The sequence below is a fragment of the Haliotis asinina genome, chromosome 2, assembly GCF_037392515.1.
Source record: "Haliotis asinina isolate JCU_RB_2024 chromosome 2, JCU_Hal_asi_v2, whole genome shotgun sequence".
Taxonomy (NCBI): domain Eukaryota; kingdom Metazoa; phylum Mollusca; class Gastropoda; order Lepetellida; family Haliotidae; genus Haliotis; species Haliotis asinina.
The window spans coordinates 48433158-48445710 of record NC_090281.1 but is presented as its reverse complement, the minus strand read 5'-3'; the positions used below and the strand labels follow the sequence as shown (position 1 = coordinate 48445710).

The window sequence follows — 12553 nt, the reverse complement described above, 5'->3', positions numbered from 1 at the left end:
ACGGATATGACGAGACAACTTTTGAAATCGGCGGCGTAAAAACAAATTCACTCACTTTCATGGGATTGTTTTTGAAGGTCGCTGTCACACATTTGGTACACACTTATAGATGAAAGAAGAAGCAATCTACAGACAACGTAGACACGCACGCACGTTTTCGCGCACGCACACGTTGATAAAAGGAACTCGTTAACTGAAATAAGAAATTATCTTTTGCGTTGATCTGAAATGTGTATTCCATTTTTCAGCCCGAGACTGCATGAACGACTACATCTATGACCTCGATGCCAATCTGTGCTTCCAAGTCTACACCGGCTACGCCCTGAGCTTTGACAACGCACAGTACATGTGTAATTACTTAACTGGAGGGGCTGGGGGACTTGCCTCTCTATCAACTACCAAAAAGTTTAAAGCAGTTCAACATTTTCTGCGGGACAGTAAGTATAACAAAAAAAAATACAGAGAGAGAGAGAGAGAGAGTGAGAGAGTGAGAGAGAGAGAGATGATGATGATGATGATGATGATGATGATGATGATGATGTTGCGTTTATTGTTTATTGTACGCGTTAAGATTGGTCATCAGTAACCCATTCTTGTCCAAACAGGATCGGGTGGGCAGGCTCGCTGACTTGGTCTATGTTCATGCTAGTGATCACTGGCGTGTCTGGTCAAGACTCGATAATTTACAGGCCTCCACCATATGGCTGGAATATTGCTGAGTGCGGCGTAAAACTCACTCACTCACTGAGATAGAGTTTCAGAATAACAGGGCATTTGGTCGTAGACGATTGTAACATGTCTGCAGACATCATAGTTAATATTTATGTAAATTAATGTATTCCAGAACGCAAGGATGGGACATATTTCTGGGTAGGATCAGAACAGTCGGGAAATTGGGACTATCACTCCTTCTATTACTACGTATATTACTACTACTACGGTTGGGTGAACAAGTTCCACTTCTACGACTATAACTACTGGAGTGACTCGCATAAGGTCGACTATAAACTGTGGGCCTCGGGGGAACCCAGCGGAAATTATGAGCAATGCAACGCAATCACCCGAAGGAAAAACCTGGAACTCATGGACAGCAAATGCAGTTACAAATTTGACTACATCTGTGACATTCCTGTATTGGAACCCGACAGACGTGAGTGTGTTTTTTGATGTTTTTAATAACTTTTCAACTATGACTAAATGTGGAATATTCCCGCGCTGGAACCCGAACGCCTTCTGATTGGCTGGAAATGTTACCTATCCGACATACCATAAAACACCTCACCGGCTGAAAACATTAGTTTATCTATCCGATAGACCATGAAACACCTTCTGATTGACAGAAAATTTATTCATCCGACATGATATGAAAAACCTCCTGATTGGCTGAAAACGTTACTTTATATACACGACATACCATGAAAAACGTTCTGATTGGCTGAAACGTTAGTTTATCTACCCGATATATCATAAACACCTTCTCCTTGGCTGAACTCGTTAGTTTATCTACCCGACATACTATAAAACATCTTCTGATTGACTGAAAACGTTAGCATCAACATCCACTGAACAATAACCCCTGAAGATGCGGGTTAGAATTGGTCTTCAGCAACTCATGCTTGTCCTAAGAGGCGACTAAGTGGATCGGGTGGTTAGTCTCGCTGACTCGACTGATGCATGTTATCGTATCCCGGACCATCGTAGCATGCTTTATCATCACTGGATTGTTTGGTCAAGACTTGATTGCACAGAGTGTCGCCGTATAGCTGGAATATTGCTGAGTGCGGCGTAAAACTAAACTCAATCACTTACGAGTTGGTGTTGATCAGCAGAAACTGTCACCATGTTCCTGTTTCCAGCATGGCAGTGTGACAGCGACTATGTGTTTCACAGGGAGTCCAAGCTTTGTTTCAAAATCGTTCACCTTAAAGCGAATGCATATCAAGCTCAAGACAAGTGCTCATCTGATGGGTACGGGAGAGGTCGACTAGCCGTTCTCAATACCATGGAGAAGTTCAACCATGTGAAGGAACATCTGATAGAACGTAAGAATCCATCCATCCATCTATCTATCCATCCTTCCATCCATCTGCTAAGTCTTACATGATTTGCCAATGGCGTATTTCTCATTTTCCGACGACACATCTGTAAAACTGGCTTATACCTTCTATACATTGAGGGGGCGGGGGTGGGGGTGGGGGTGGGGGTGGGGGTGGGGGTAAATTATTACCCCCATTTCTGGCGTTCATCGACGTAATATTGCAGGGATATTGCTGTAAAAGGCACAAAGACGCGGGTTAGAATTGTCAGCAACCCATACTTGTCGTACGAGGCGACTAAGAGGATGGGGTTTTCAAGCTCGCGTAGATCGATGGTAATGATAATAATCACTGGATTATCTGCTCCAGACTCTATTATTTACAGACTGCTGCAATACAGCTGGAATATTGCTGAGTGCATTAAACATTGAGATCAGGTCACAAATGAGTTGAAGTTTAGCAACGTTGGGCTTGGATAGTGACTGGATGGGAGACAGTGTTTGGCAGTTTGACCCCTGAGAATTTCTAGCACTTCAGTCCAGCCCCACAACGAGGCACATGTGATACATGTGGTCTGACCTAAGTGAAATTCTTCCAAACTGATTTTGTTCACCTTGCACAAACTGGGTACCCGGTGGGATAAGTCATGTGAGACTGGCAGACTGGAATATCCGGGGTAATAATGAACTCTGACTTGTGTGCGTATAGCATGTCCCTATGTGATGTGGATGAGGAGCTATAAAATAAATACTCCTGACCTTTTCTCTGCTGCAGTTGGCGAGACACGCCCATACCTTGTTGGAGCAACTCAGACCTCCATGTGGTGGGAGTGGAATGAATGGAACGATGGTACGCTCGTAAACTCAGCCGTATGGGCACATGGAGAGCCTAGCAGCATATATGAGGATTGCGCCGACCTCAGGAGAGAGATGGGCTATAAGCTGAATGACGTATCCTGTTCCTATAGGTCATTATACTTCATATGTGATATTCCGATATAGGTGACAGTTGAACGCCCAGCCACGTTGGCCAGTATCGATTCTTGCAATATTGATAGTTTGGAATTTTTACATGCAGAGCTATGTTTTTATATAAATATACTCTCCCAAAAATGTAGGAGAACCTGAACTTTCAAGTCTGGTAGAGGAAAACCTATTGAGGAACGTTACAATGAGATTCATCTCGTGCAATCAGCATCATTTCACGAGCAACACAATGCATGTGAAGCATGTGCTCAACGTGGGAGCCTCCTACACGTGCATGGGGTGTCATTACGAATCTTGACGTTTTCCAGGCAGGTGGATAAATCATTGTAGATCATTTTTTTCCGATAGGTTACTTGCAGCTGCGCATGGTCAGGGTTTTCAGAGTCAAATAACACACCACTGACTGAAACTTTGAAACCTGAAATTTTCATACTCCAGTCACCAACATGGGGGATAACTGAACGAGTGGCGTTGCTTTGAATGAAATCCATGTGGGGATGCATTCTCAAAACATCCATTATTATTGTATCAGCATTGATTCAATGCCATATGTCTCTCAATTTCGATAATCATACATTGAAAATACAGTCCCCCTACTTTTTTTAAAGAGTATATTAGTAGGATGAAACGCAATTACTCACTGGTTACAATACAGCCATGTTGATTTTGGTATGTAACGATGAATGTTAATCTTTAAATGCTGTTTATAGACAGTGTTCTTGATAATAAAACTTTCTGCATCATCAATGATGTCTTTGTCATAAGAATGCAAGAGAAAAATACGCAGATGATTTAATATGTCTGTCGTAGAGCTAACCATTTCATTAGTCTCTTTCAACGTCATATATTTAAACAATCTATTTGTTTCGATACGTTTGCAAGGTGCATCGGAATTCTAGCCTCTGTTTAATGTATTCAGCTCTCGGGATAGGACCCTTAATTCTCAAGGCTATCAGTAAATGTCAATTAATACCTCCCTACGTCGACGGATCTAACGGATGTGTATAACGTATAGGTCAGTGACGTGAGTAATGGCTTTATATACAAAACCTGATTCATGTGGTCAGTCAGGGTACAGGCAAACTGTAGCGCAAATGAGGTTGCACAGCATACAGAATATGATCAGTCTCATATGCGAGGTTGGCAAAGGTTGGCAAAGGTTGGCAAAGGTTGGCAAAGGTTGGCAACGCACTTTCCTCGCTTCGGATCGAAAAACATTTTGCATGTGAAAATAAAATATCGCCACCATCAAAGGTACACCAATATTTTCTCATTTGGTTGTGCTCTCAAATGTCCTGCTCCATGTTTAATAATTACTCACGTGAAACATGTTTTATTCAACATTTTAAACGCCACTCGTAGTATTCAGATCGTTCTCCGCCTCCATTACCCCTGTCAGCTTCCGGTTGAACGGAGTGATGGAGCAAGAATAAGAAGAAATTAAATCGAAATACCATATTGCCTAATTTTATCAAGAAACGGTTGGAATTTATTTGTCTGATCTGTCGTCGCTTATTGTTAGAATTTTCGTAACATTTATTCTACATCAAAACACATCTGGCGGAATGGCATTCTCTTCCCACAGAGGTTACTCCTGTCCTACGTAGCCTCTGCTCTAATACGGCCCTTTCATGGTGCGAGTGTTCAAGACTCGCGATTGGAGGTATTCAGATTTAGTTGTGCAGTCACCGACGTTGTTTCAAGAGTGATCATTCGCAAGATCTCGGTAATTTCCGAATGCATCGGGAAAACTTGCCTCTACCAGTTTTTGTCCCTACATACACATCCTGGAGAATGATCCCTGCACTCTCTATTGCCAGTATCTGATTTCAGTTAAACATGAAGTACCTAAATAAATCTTTTCTTTACACGTTGATGAACCAACTCCATGGGGGCCGCCATATTGGAGCAAAGTCTGCTTAACGCGTGTTCTGATTGGATAGTAACAAGGGAGATAATTCCTGTTGCGATTTTTTGCCGCAAGGGGATTTCTAGACGACCGGGAAATATGGCGGTGTTAGAACAGAGGTTACGTAGGAAGATATGACAGGAGTAACCTCTGTGGGAAGAGAATGGCGTAATGGGCGAATGAAGCAGACGAGGCAACTGCAAGTATTCCATTTGGAATAATACCCACCTGTTCCTTCACTCCGTTGAACCGGAAGCTGGAAAGGGGAATGGAGGCGAAGAACGGTCTGATATACCACGAGTTCCGCTTAAAATGTTGAATAAAAGATGTTTCACGAGAGTAATTGTTCAACACGGGGTTGGAAATGTGAGAGTACAACCAAGTGAAGAAATGTGTGTATACTTTTGATGGTGGCGATATTTTATTTTGACATGAAATATATTTTTCGAACCGAAACGAGGAAAGTACATTGCCAACCTTTGCTCGCTTCGCGCGCATATAAGGAGACTGGTCATTTTCTCTGTGCTGCGCAACTCATTTGCGCAACAGTTTGCCCGTGGTCGGGGAGTCCAGTCAGGGAGACCAGTCGAATAGATGGGCCCAGATCATCTACAGAAACGGACGGAGTGTGCGGCTAGTGGTGAGCCAAGGCCGTCACCTCACTAACGACTACGTCCACGATGAAGAATCTCCGTCCGACTACTGCCTGCGTGTGAAAGTGACAGTACTGGTCTCCACATCGGGAACATCGGCCACTCGGTCCCGATGTGCGTTCTGTCTCGTGGTTACCACTTTATGTATCATTTTGACCATTTTTCCTCAACCACAATAAAAATGACTGCTGCTGTCTTCAAATCTACCAATGACTTTCGTCTTCAATTTATTGTCCACCATCCTGAACTACCCCAACGAACAGTCCTGGACAGCTCTAACCAAACTATAATTTAAATTCTGAAGAACTATTGTACAGGATGTTCCCAATATTTCCACAGATCAATCTGCCTACAGAGTTAGTGGTTTTGAAGTTTATTCTGGTTGTAATGAAGTAGCGCACCATGTTTGAGTGACTGCGGTTTAATTAATCTGATACATAGACTAACCAACCGGATATTCAACAAGATAAATAAATAGTAATGTTTTGCATATTCTTAAGCTTAAGTTAAGAAATTGTCGAGAATTTAACACATTCAAATAAGAAATAAACTTTCAGCTTTTGACACAGTTTAGCTTTAGCTTTTCTTTAGAGTATATGTTATGAATTGCATGTGACCAAAAAAAAAAAAAAAAAAAAAAAAAACAGCAAAAAAACAGCACGCATGCACGCAAAAAATCCCAAACAAACCTAAAAAGCAAAACACAAACAACCGTGTGTGTGAGCCGAAATTCTTTCTGGGCTTCACGCATTGTACCCATGTGGGAAATCGAACCTGGATCTTCGGCGTGATGAGCGACCGACCAACTGTTAGGAAAAAACAGTATGTCCACGGATCCCGTGAACACTCGGGTTAGTATCGATCGTCATTAGTCCACGCTTGTCGTAAGAAGCGACTCGCGGAATCGAGTGGTCAAGCACGCTTGGCTTTGTTGACGCATGTCATCACATCCATCGATGCTCGTGCTGAGGATCACTGGCTTCACCTGCCAGACTTACGCCATTTGGCACGGGTTGGGTGTGGTGTAGCAGTTTCGTATAAGAGTTCACTCTGTCGGCTGGTAGTTCGAAGAGAGTCAGATTTATTTGTAACACACAGTTTCCAACAACATCATATTTCAATCGAAGAATCAGTCGTCCTGCCAATCATATAACGTCTATTGTAACATTTAGTAACCATTTAAGGACATGTAGCGCCTTGCAGTCTCGGTCGCAGTAGCATGTTCTAACGTTAAAGAAACCTCGGATGCAGCGATTGCGTGCAGGGGTGGTAACTCTGGTCTACCCCTCGGTGTGAAGAGTGAATACAAAACAACGTTACATGACAGTTTCTTACCAACCATTAACTGATCGATCATAAAATCTTCAGATCATTTTGGCTACAGAGGTATATTTTTTGCACTTATCCTAATTTCGACTTATATAATCATTCATCGTGTTCATATCTTAGGACAATACCTGTTGCATGTGGATTAATGGGCGGCGCTGATATCCTTCGATACAATCTATAACACGTTTAGTATTGGAGGGTGTTGATATCATTGGTCAATACCTGCAGCACATGTAGTATGGGATTGTTAAACAAAGACAATACGTGTGGATGCAAGACACAAAAATCCTCAACTCGCACCAAAAGTTTATTCTATAGTCTCAGTCATTATATCTTTCCTTTGGCTTGGTGAGGTTCAGAAAACTACAAAGCAAAAATAAAGACTTGCTAAGTAAATGATTCCTAACATCACTTCATGAAAATTCTAAGTAAATTACTTCAACCTTTACAATTACAAAATATATCAATAAAATGTACAATTAACAAATCCTTCAAACATTATCTCCATATTATGCATTGAAATGTCTTATAATAACAAACAATGCTACTCACATTTGTGCCCATGCCCACTACCACATCTTGGTACAACATGGAGGCAGTGACAAGCCATGTGCTTTGAGGAGCAACACTAACAATCAAGGGAAGTAATCTGTTTTTACAATCATAATACTTTTAGGAAAACTAATAACAGTTATAGCCTAGCTAGACTTTCTGAACCTCATCTGAACTAAATTTTACATTGAAAATTACCCAACTATTTTAATACTTTGTACTTTGCAACATTAAAAGTATAACCTTTTGACAACAATTATCTTTAATGTATGAAATTATAAATTAATAGAAGGAAAAATGTTTTCTGCATCAACAATATGTGTAGCACTTATGGTATTGAAGGGTGTTCATGTCCTTGGACAATACCCGTTGTGTTGGTGGGTGTTGATATCAGGACAATACCTGTAGCACGTTTGGTATCGAAGGGTATTGATATCCTTGAACAAAATCCGAAGCACATGTGAAATTGAAGGGTGTTCATATCCACGGACAATATCTGTAGCATGTGCAGTATTGGAGGGTATTGATATCCAAGGACATTAGCTATAGCACGTGGGCTATTGAAAGGTGATGATATCCTCGGCAAAATCTGTAGCACGAGTGGTTTTGGACGAGTGTTGATAGTTGTGGACTTGAGGTTGAGGTTCTGTTTATCATCAAAAGTCACTCTTCATTAGTTTTCAGTGAAAAATGGATGTCTTGGAACACATCACTGCCATAAGACTTGCAGTGCAGTGATGTCATAGCATTGTGGCATCTTCAACTTCATGACGTCATAGCATTGTCAGAGCATTGTACAAAATCTACTATCAAACGATATCTCCTATGAGATACCATATGATCTCACACAAGCAGTATCTACTGTGAGACACAGTTTTTGACAATAAGTCTCGTTATTATCACAGCTATTTCAAGAACTTTCGACTGTTTTCGTTACCTCTTATATAAAACTCACGTCCAAAAGAAACCTAACAAGAGAATGAAATCGATATAGAATTAAAACTACAAAAGACCGGTTTTATGGCAAGATGAACATTTGGAGGTAATGTACAACGAAAATGTCAGTCATACAGCATGTGATATTGCTGTCACAGCAGTTCGTATCAAGATGGGATTGCAAAAGTCAATGTTCAAAAACAGCACACGACTTGGAACACACTGAATGTCTTTCAAGTTCAATAGCATGGGACATTAGTAGCGTGTTTGACCTCCCCGTACCTCGATGCATGCCAAAACGCTCCGACGCACTGAAAACGTCTGCTATCTGATGACGTCACGTGGAATACGTGGGATTTGTTCCTTTAGGGCCTGGATGAGTTCTTGTCGGTTGGCTGGTGGGTGGGGTCGCTGCCGAACACACCGATCCACGACATCCCAGAGGTGTTCTATCGGTGACGCGTCTGATGAACGTGCAGGCCACGGCAAAGCGTTGACTTTGCTGGCTGCCAGGAAGTTTGGACGATTCTGCCAACATGGCTTCTGGCGTTGTCATACTGATAAAGCACACCACATGGTTGTTGTTAGATGAATGTACAGTTTGACGGAAAATCTGGTCACTGTGCCGCTGGGCCGTCAAGTTCCCGTTTATGATAACCACTGGCGTCCTCTCTTGTCCCAGGATCCCTCCCCAAACCACCTTCACCATAAGGAACTACCTCCTGAAGACAAAAAGTCGCTGTTCGTTCACCTCTTCTGTGATAAACACGTTGCCGTCCATGATCCCTGAACATGCAGAAACGACTGTCGTCAGTGAAGATGATCCTCTGCCAGTCGCGTCGCTGCCAATATCAGACACGTCGTGCCCATCTCAATCTGTGAAGATGATGTTGGTGCCGTCAGCAGCTGTGCCCAGTATGATCTATAGGCTCTGATTCCTTGGCTTCTGAGTCGTCTGGCAACTGTTCGTCGACTGAACAGACATTCTTCGCTGATGACGTCACTCAGGAAGCGATTTCGAAGGTGCGAAGTGCGCACATACGGGTCTTCAATGGGTGCTGTCTTTCTGTTCCTGGTGGGTCCGATGCCTGCCCCATCTGCTTATAACGTTGTATTAAGTTGATGATTACAACACGGGAACAACCAAACGCTCTTGCAACATAGGCATGGGAGGCTCCCATCTGTATTATCCCCAGGGCTCACTCGCGTTTTGTCGTGGCATGTCTATGGTCCTTTTTTTAACACAGTGGATGTCTGACATGTTCTCGAGATCACTTTTATGCCCTTAGTGCACGTGCTTGGGTGACTGCAGCTACCTTACATGGTTTTGACTTTTCCCGGTTTTTTGTTTTGTTTTTTAAATCATGCTGTGCACGCTAACCATCCTCTGCATACAATATTGGGCTATGTTTTTCGCAATAATGTTGGTTTTGGTCGTTTTTCAAATTTCAAACAGACTTTAGTGGATGAAATTTTACATCAGTTTAGAAGAGGTAATGTCGACTATACAACCTAGTGAATACATTGAGATAACGGAGACGTTGAGGAGTTTCGTATGACACCGTCAACCACGGGAGGCTATAACAGGACTCTCCAACTAAAAAATAAAATCATTCAGTCTCTTTACCAACGTGCACCACTGTATTGAATTAGCTCAGTTGTATTGTGTATATGTGTGGAAGCATTCAATTTGTGCATGTAATTTAATTGCATGTTTTTGTGAATTGAGTATACACAATATATCTTCCGGGATGCTTATATCTCTTATATATATCTCTTATCGTATCTTAACCAGGCTAAACTCGACATACATGATACGACAGTGTGACATGATTTATGGAATGAGACATCAGTTCGTATGTTCCCAAGCTAATGGTACCTCCAGAAGTTTTACATTAGTAAATGATATGTAATTACTTTGCATTGGGTTTGTTCTAACCTATATGTAATTGTTTCCGCGTGTGATAGTTCCACAAATACTGCTCTGTCGCAGTTCATAGATGTTTGCTCATTTTCCGCGTGTGATAATTCAACAAATACTGCTCTCTCGCAGTTCATAGATGTTTGCTCATTTTCCGCGTGTGATAATTCAACAAATACTGCTCAGTCGCAGTTCATAGATGTTTGTTCATTTTCCGCGTGTGATAATTCAACAAATACTGCTCTCTCGCAGTTCATAGATGTTTGTTCATTTTCCGCGTGTGATAATTCAACAAATACTGCTCTGTCGCAGTTCATAGATGTTTGTTCATCTTCCGCGTGTGATAATTCAACAAATACTGCTCTGTCGCAGTTCATAGATGTTTGTTCATTTCTTGTTCATTCAGCAACATTCCATCTATGGCGGTAATCTGTGGGTAGTGATCTGTCAGGACCAGACAGATGACGTGTACGATGACGTGTCAACCAAGGGGATTAAAAGGAAAATTAACGGATTAAGAACAACGGATGATTGCGACTACAGTGACAGCTGTAGGAACCCAACTGTACGCGAGGCAGTACAAAATATGCAAAGTTTTTATGATTAATTAGAGACGATATCTGGAAAGGTCTGTTGTTTTATCAATACATTGTTGGCAGATGAGATAAAATGTCCGACGATTGAGGGCTTTTGTCGGCACACATGAACTACTTATGTAAGTTTCTGTTTTGCCTTGCTTTGTTTGTGAACATAGTTTAATAAGTTAATAAGGGGTGACGCAAGGGGTCCGTTTCCAAGGTGGTGGCATTCTCAGATGATTATGTACACCCTTGAATAAAGAAGTTGTCATTCCTTGCCAATCTCTCGCCTAATTGAGTGAGTGATTATGGTTTTACGCCGCTTTCAGCAATATTTCAGCAATATCACCGTAGGGGCTACCAGGAATCGGCATAACCCATTGTACCCATGTGTGGATTGATTGATTGATTGATTGATTGATTGAGTCAGTGAGTGAGTGAGTGAGTGAATGAGTGAGTGAGTGAGTGAGTCTGACCCCGATCGGAAATGCTCGTTGTCCACAACACATTGCCTCAAATTAACAGCAGACCAACATAGTTTTGTTGATCGAGCACGTTACGACCTACTTTCAGTAAAATATATCATCCCATATATTTCTCCATGGCAGATGATGACGCACAAGGGAGATCTTAGTCTCAGTAAAACCTGAAAGCCTGAAGCAAAATTTATCTTCGGGATTTAAACTAGAATACAAATAATTACGAAATGAAAATACGTCCACAGATTCTTTTCATCATTTTTATCATTCCCGTCATTCCGGGATCGGAGCATTTATCATCCAAATCTGTGTACCACTGGAGACATCGCTTGTGTGAGATCAGACCATATCTCCTAGGAAATATCGTTTTGACAGACAATGCCCTGACAATGCTATGACGTCATGAACTTGATGACGTCACAATGCTATGACATTCTTGCACTGCAAATCTAATGGCAGCACTTTGTTCAGAGATATACATTTTTCATTGAAAACTAATGAAGAATGATTTTGGATGATTAGTAGAATCTCACCCTGTGTCTACTGATATCAGTTACATCAACACTCGTTGATAAAGGTAAAAACATTGTTACTTAATCACCTCGTGCTGATATACTGATATCAGTAGACACTTGAAGGAGATTATCTATCTACTCCTAACCTTTGGACGTCATGATATACGTGCGTTTCATTCTTGTTGAGCAATTTCCTAACCTTTGGTGTTTATAGTTTACAACCTGAAGTACAGTCAAAGATATATTGCATCAAGATAAACCGAATATCAATTGAAGGCATCAAGCAGGTTTTATCCCAGTAGTCATACGCCAATTTCTTATACAGTTATTAATCCTACGGAACTGAACGTATTAACAGAGAGGATAGATTTTCGGCGCAGCTTGGACACATATTGAATAAATTAGGCATTTTGAATACGTTAAGGTTTACATATCCTCACAGAAACACCCTTCACAAAAACAAATTGAAGCAAAATGTTCGTGCTTGTCATATCATATGTATATAAAAAATAAAATTTAATGTATTGTTCTTAGTAACTGGTTTCAAAATGATCAACTAAAGTTTTGTTATTATCATAACATCTTCTTTATACTTTCCTCCTGTTTTTAATGACAAATAGTTGTTGAGCATGCAGAACATTTTATTATAAAAAACTTTA

At 41.2% G+C, this 12553-nt stretch overlaps 1 protein-coding gene across 1 annotated transcript; it reads left to right on the top strand.

Moving 5' to 3' along the window:
* Nucleotides 1-254: 254 nt before the first annotated feature.
* Nucleotides 255-3767, top strand: LOC137272599 (macrophage mannose receptor 1-like). The gene is made up of 4 exons (XM_067804991.1): nt 255-437; nt 845-1150; nt 1857-2042; nt 2811-3767. Exons 1-4 carry the CDS (start codon nt 260-262, stop codon nt 3035-3037), a joined length of 897 nt encoding a protein of 298 aa, XP_067661092.1. The 5' UTR covers nt 255-259; the 3' UTR covers nt 3038-3767.
* The last annotated feature ends 8786 nt before the right edge of the window (nt 3768-12553 follow it).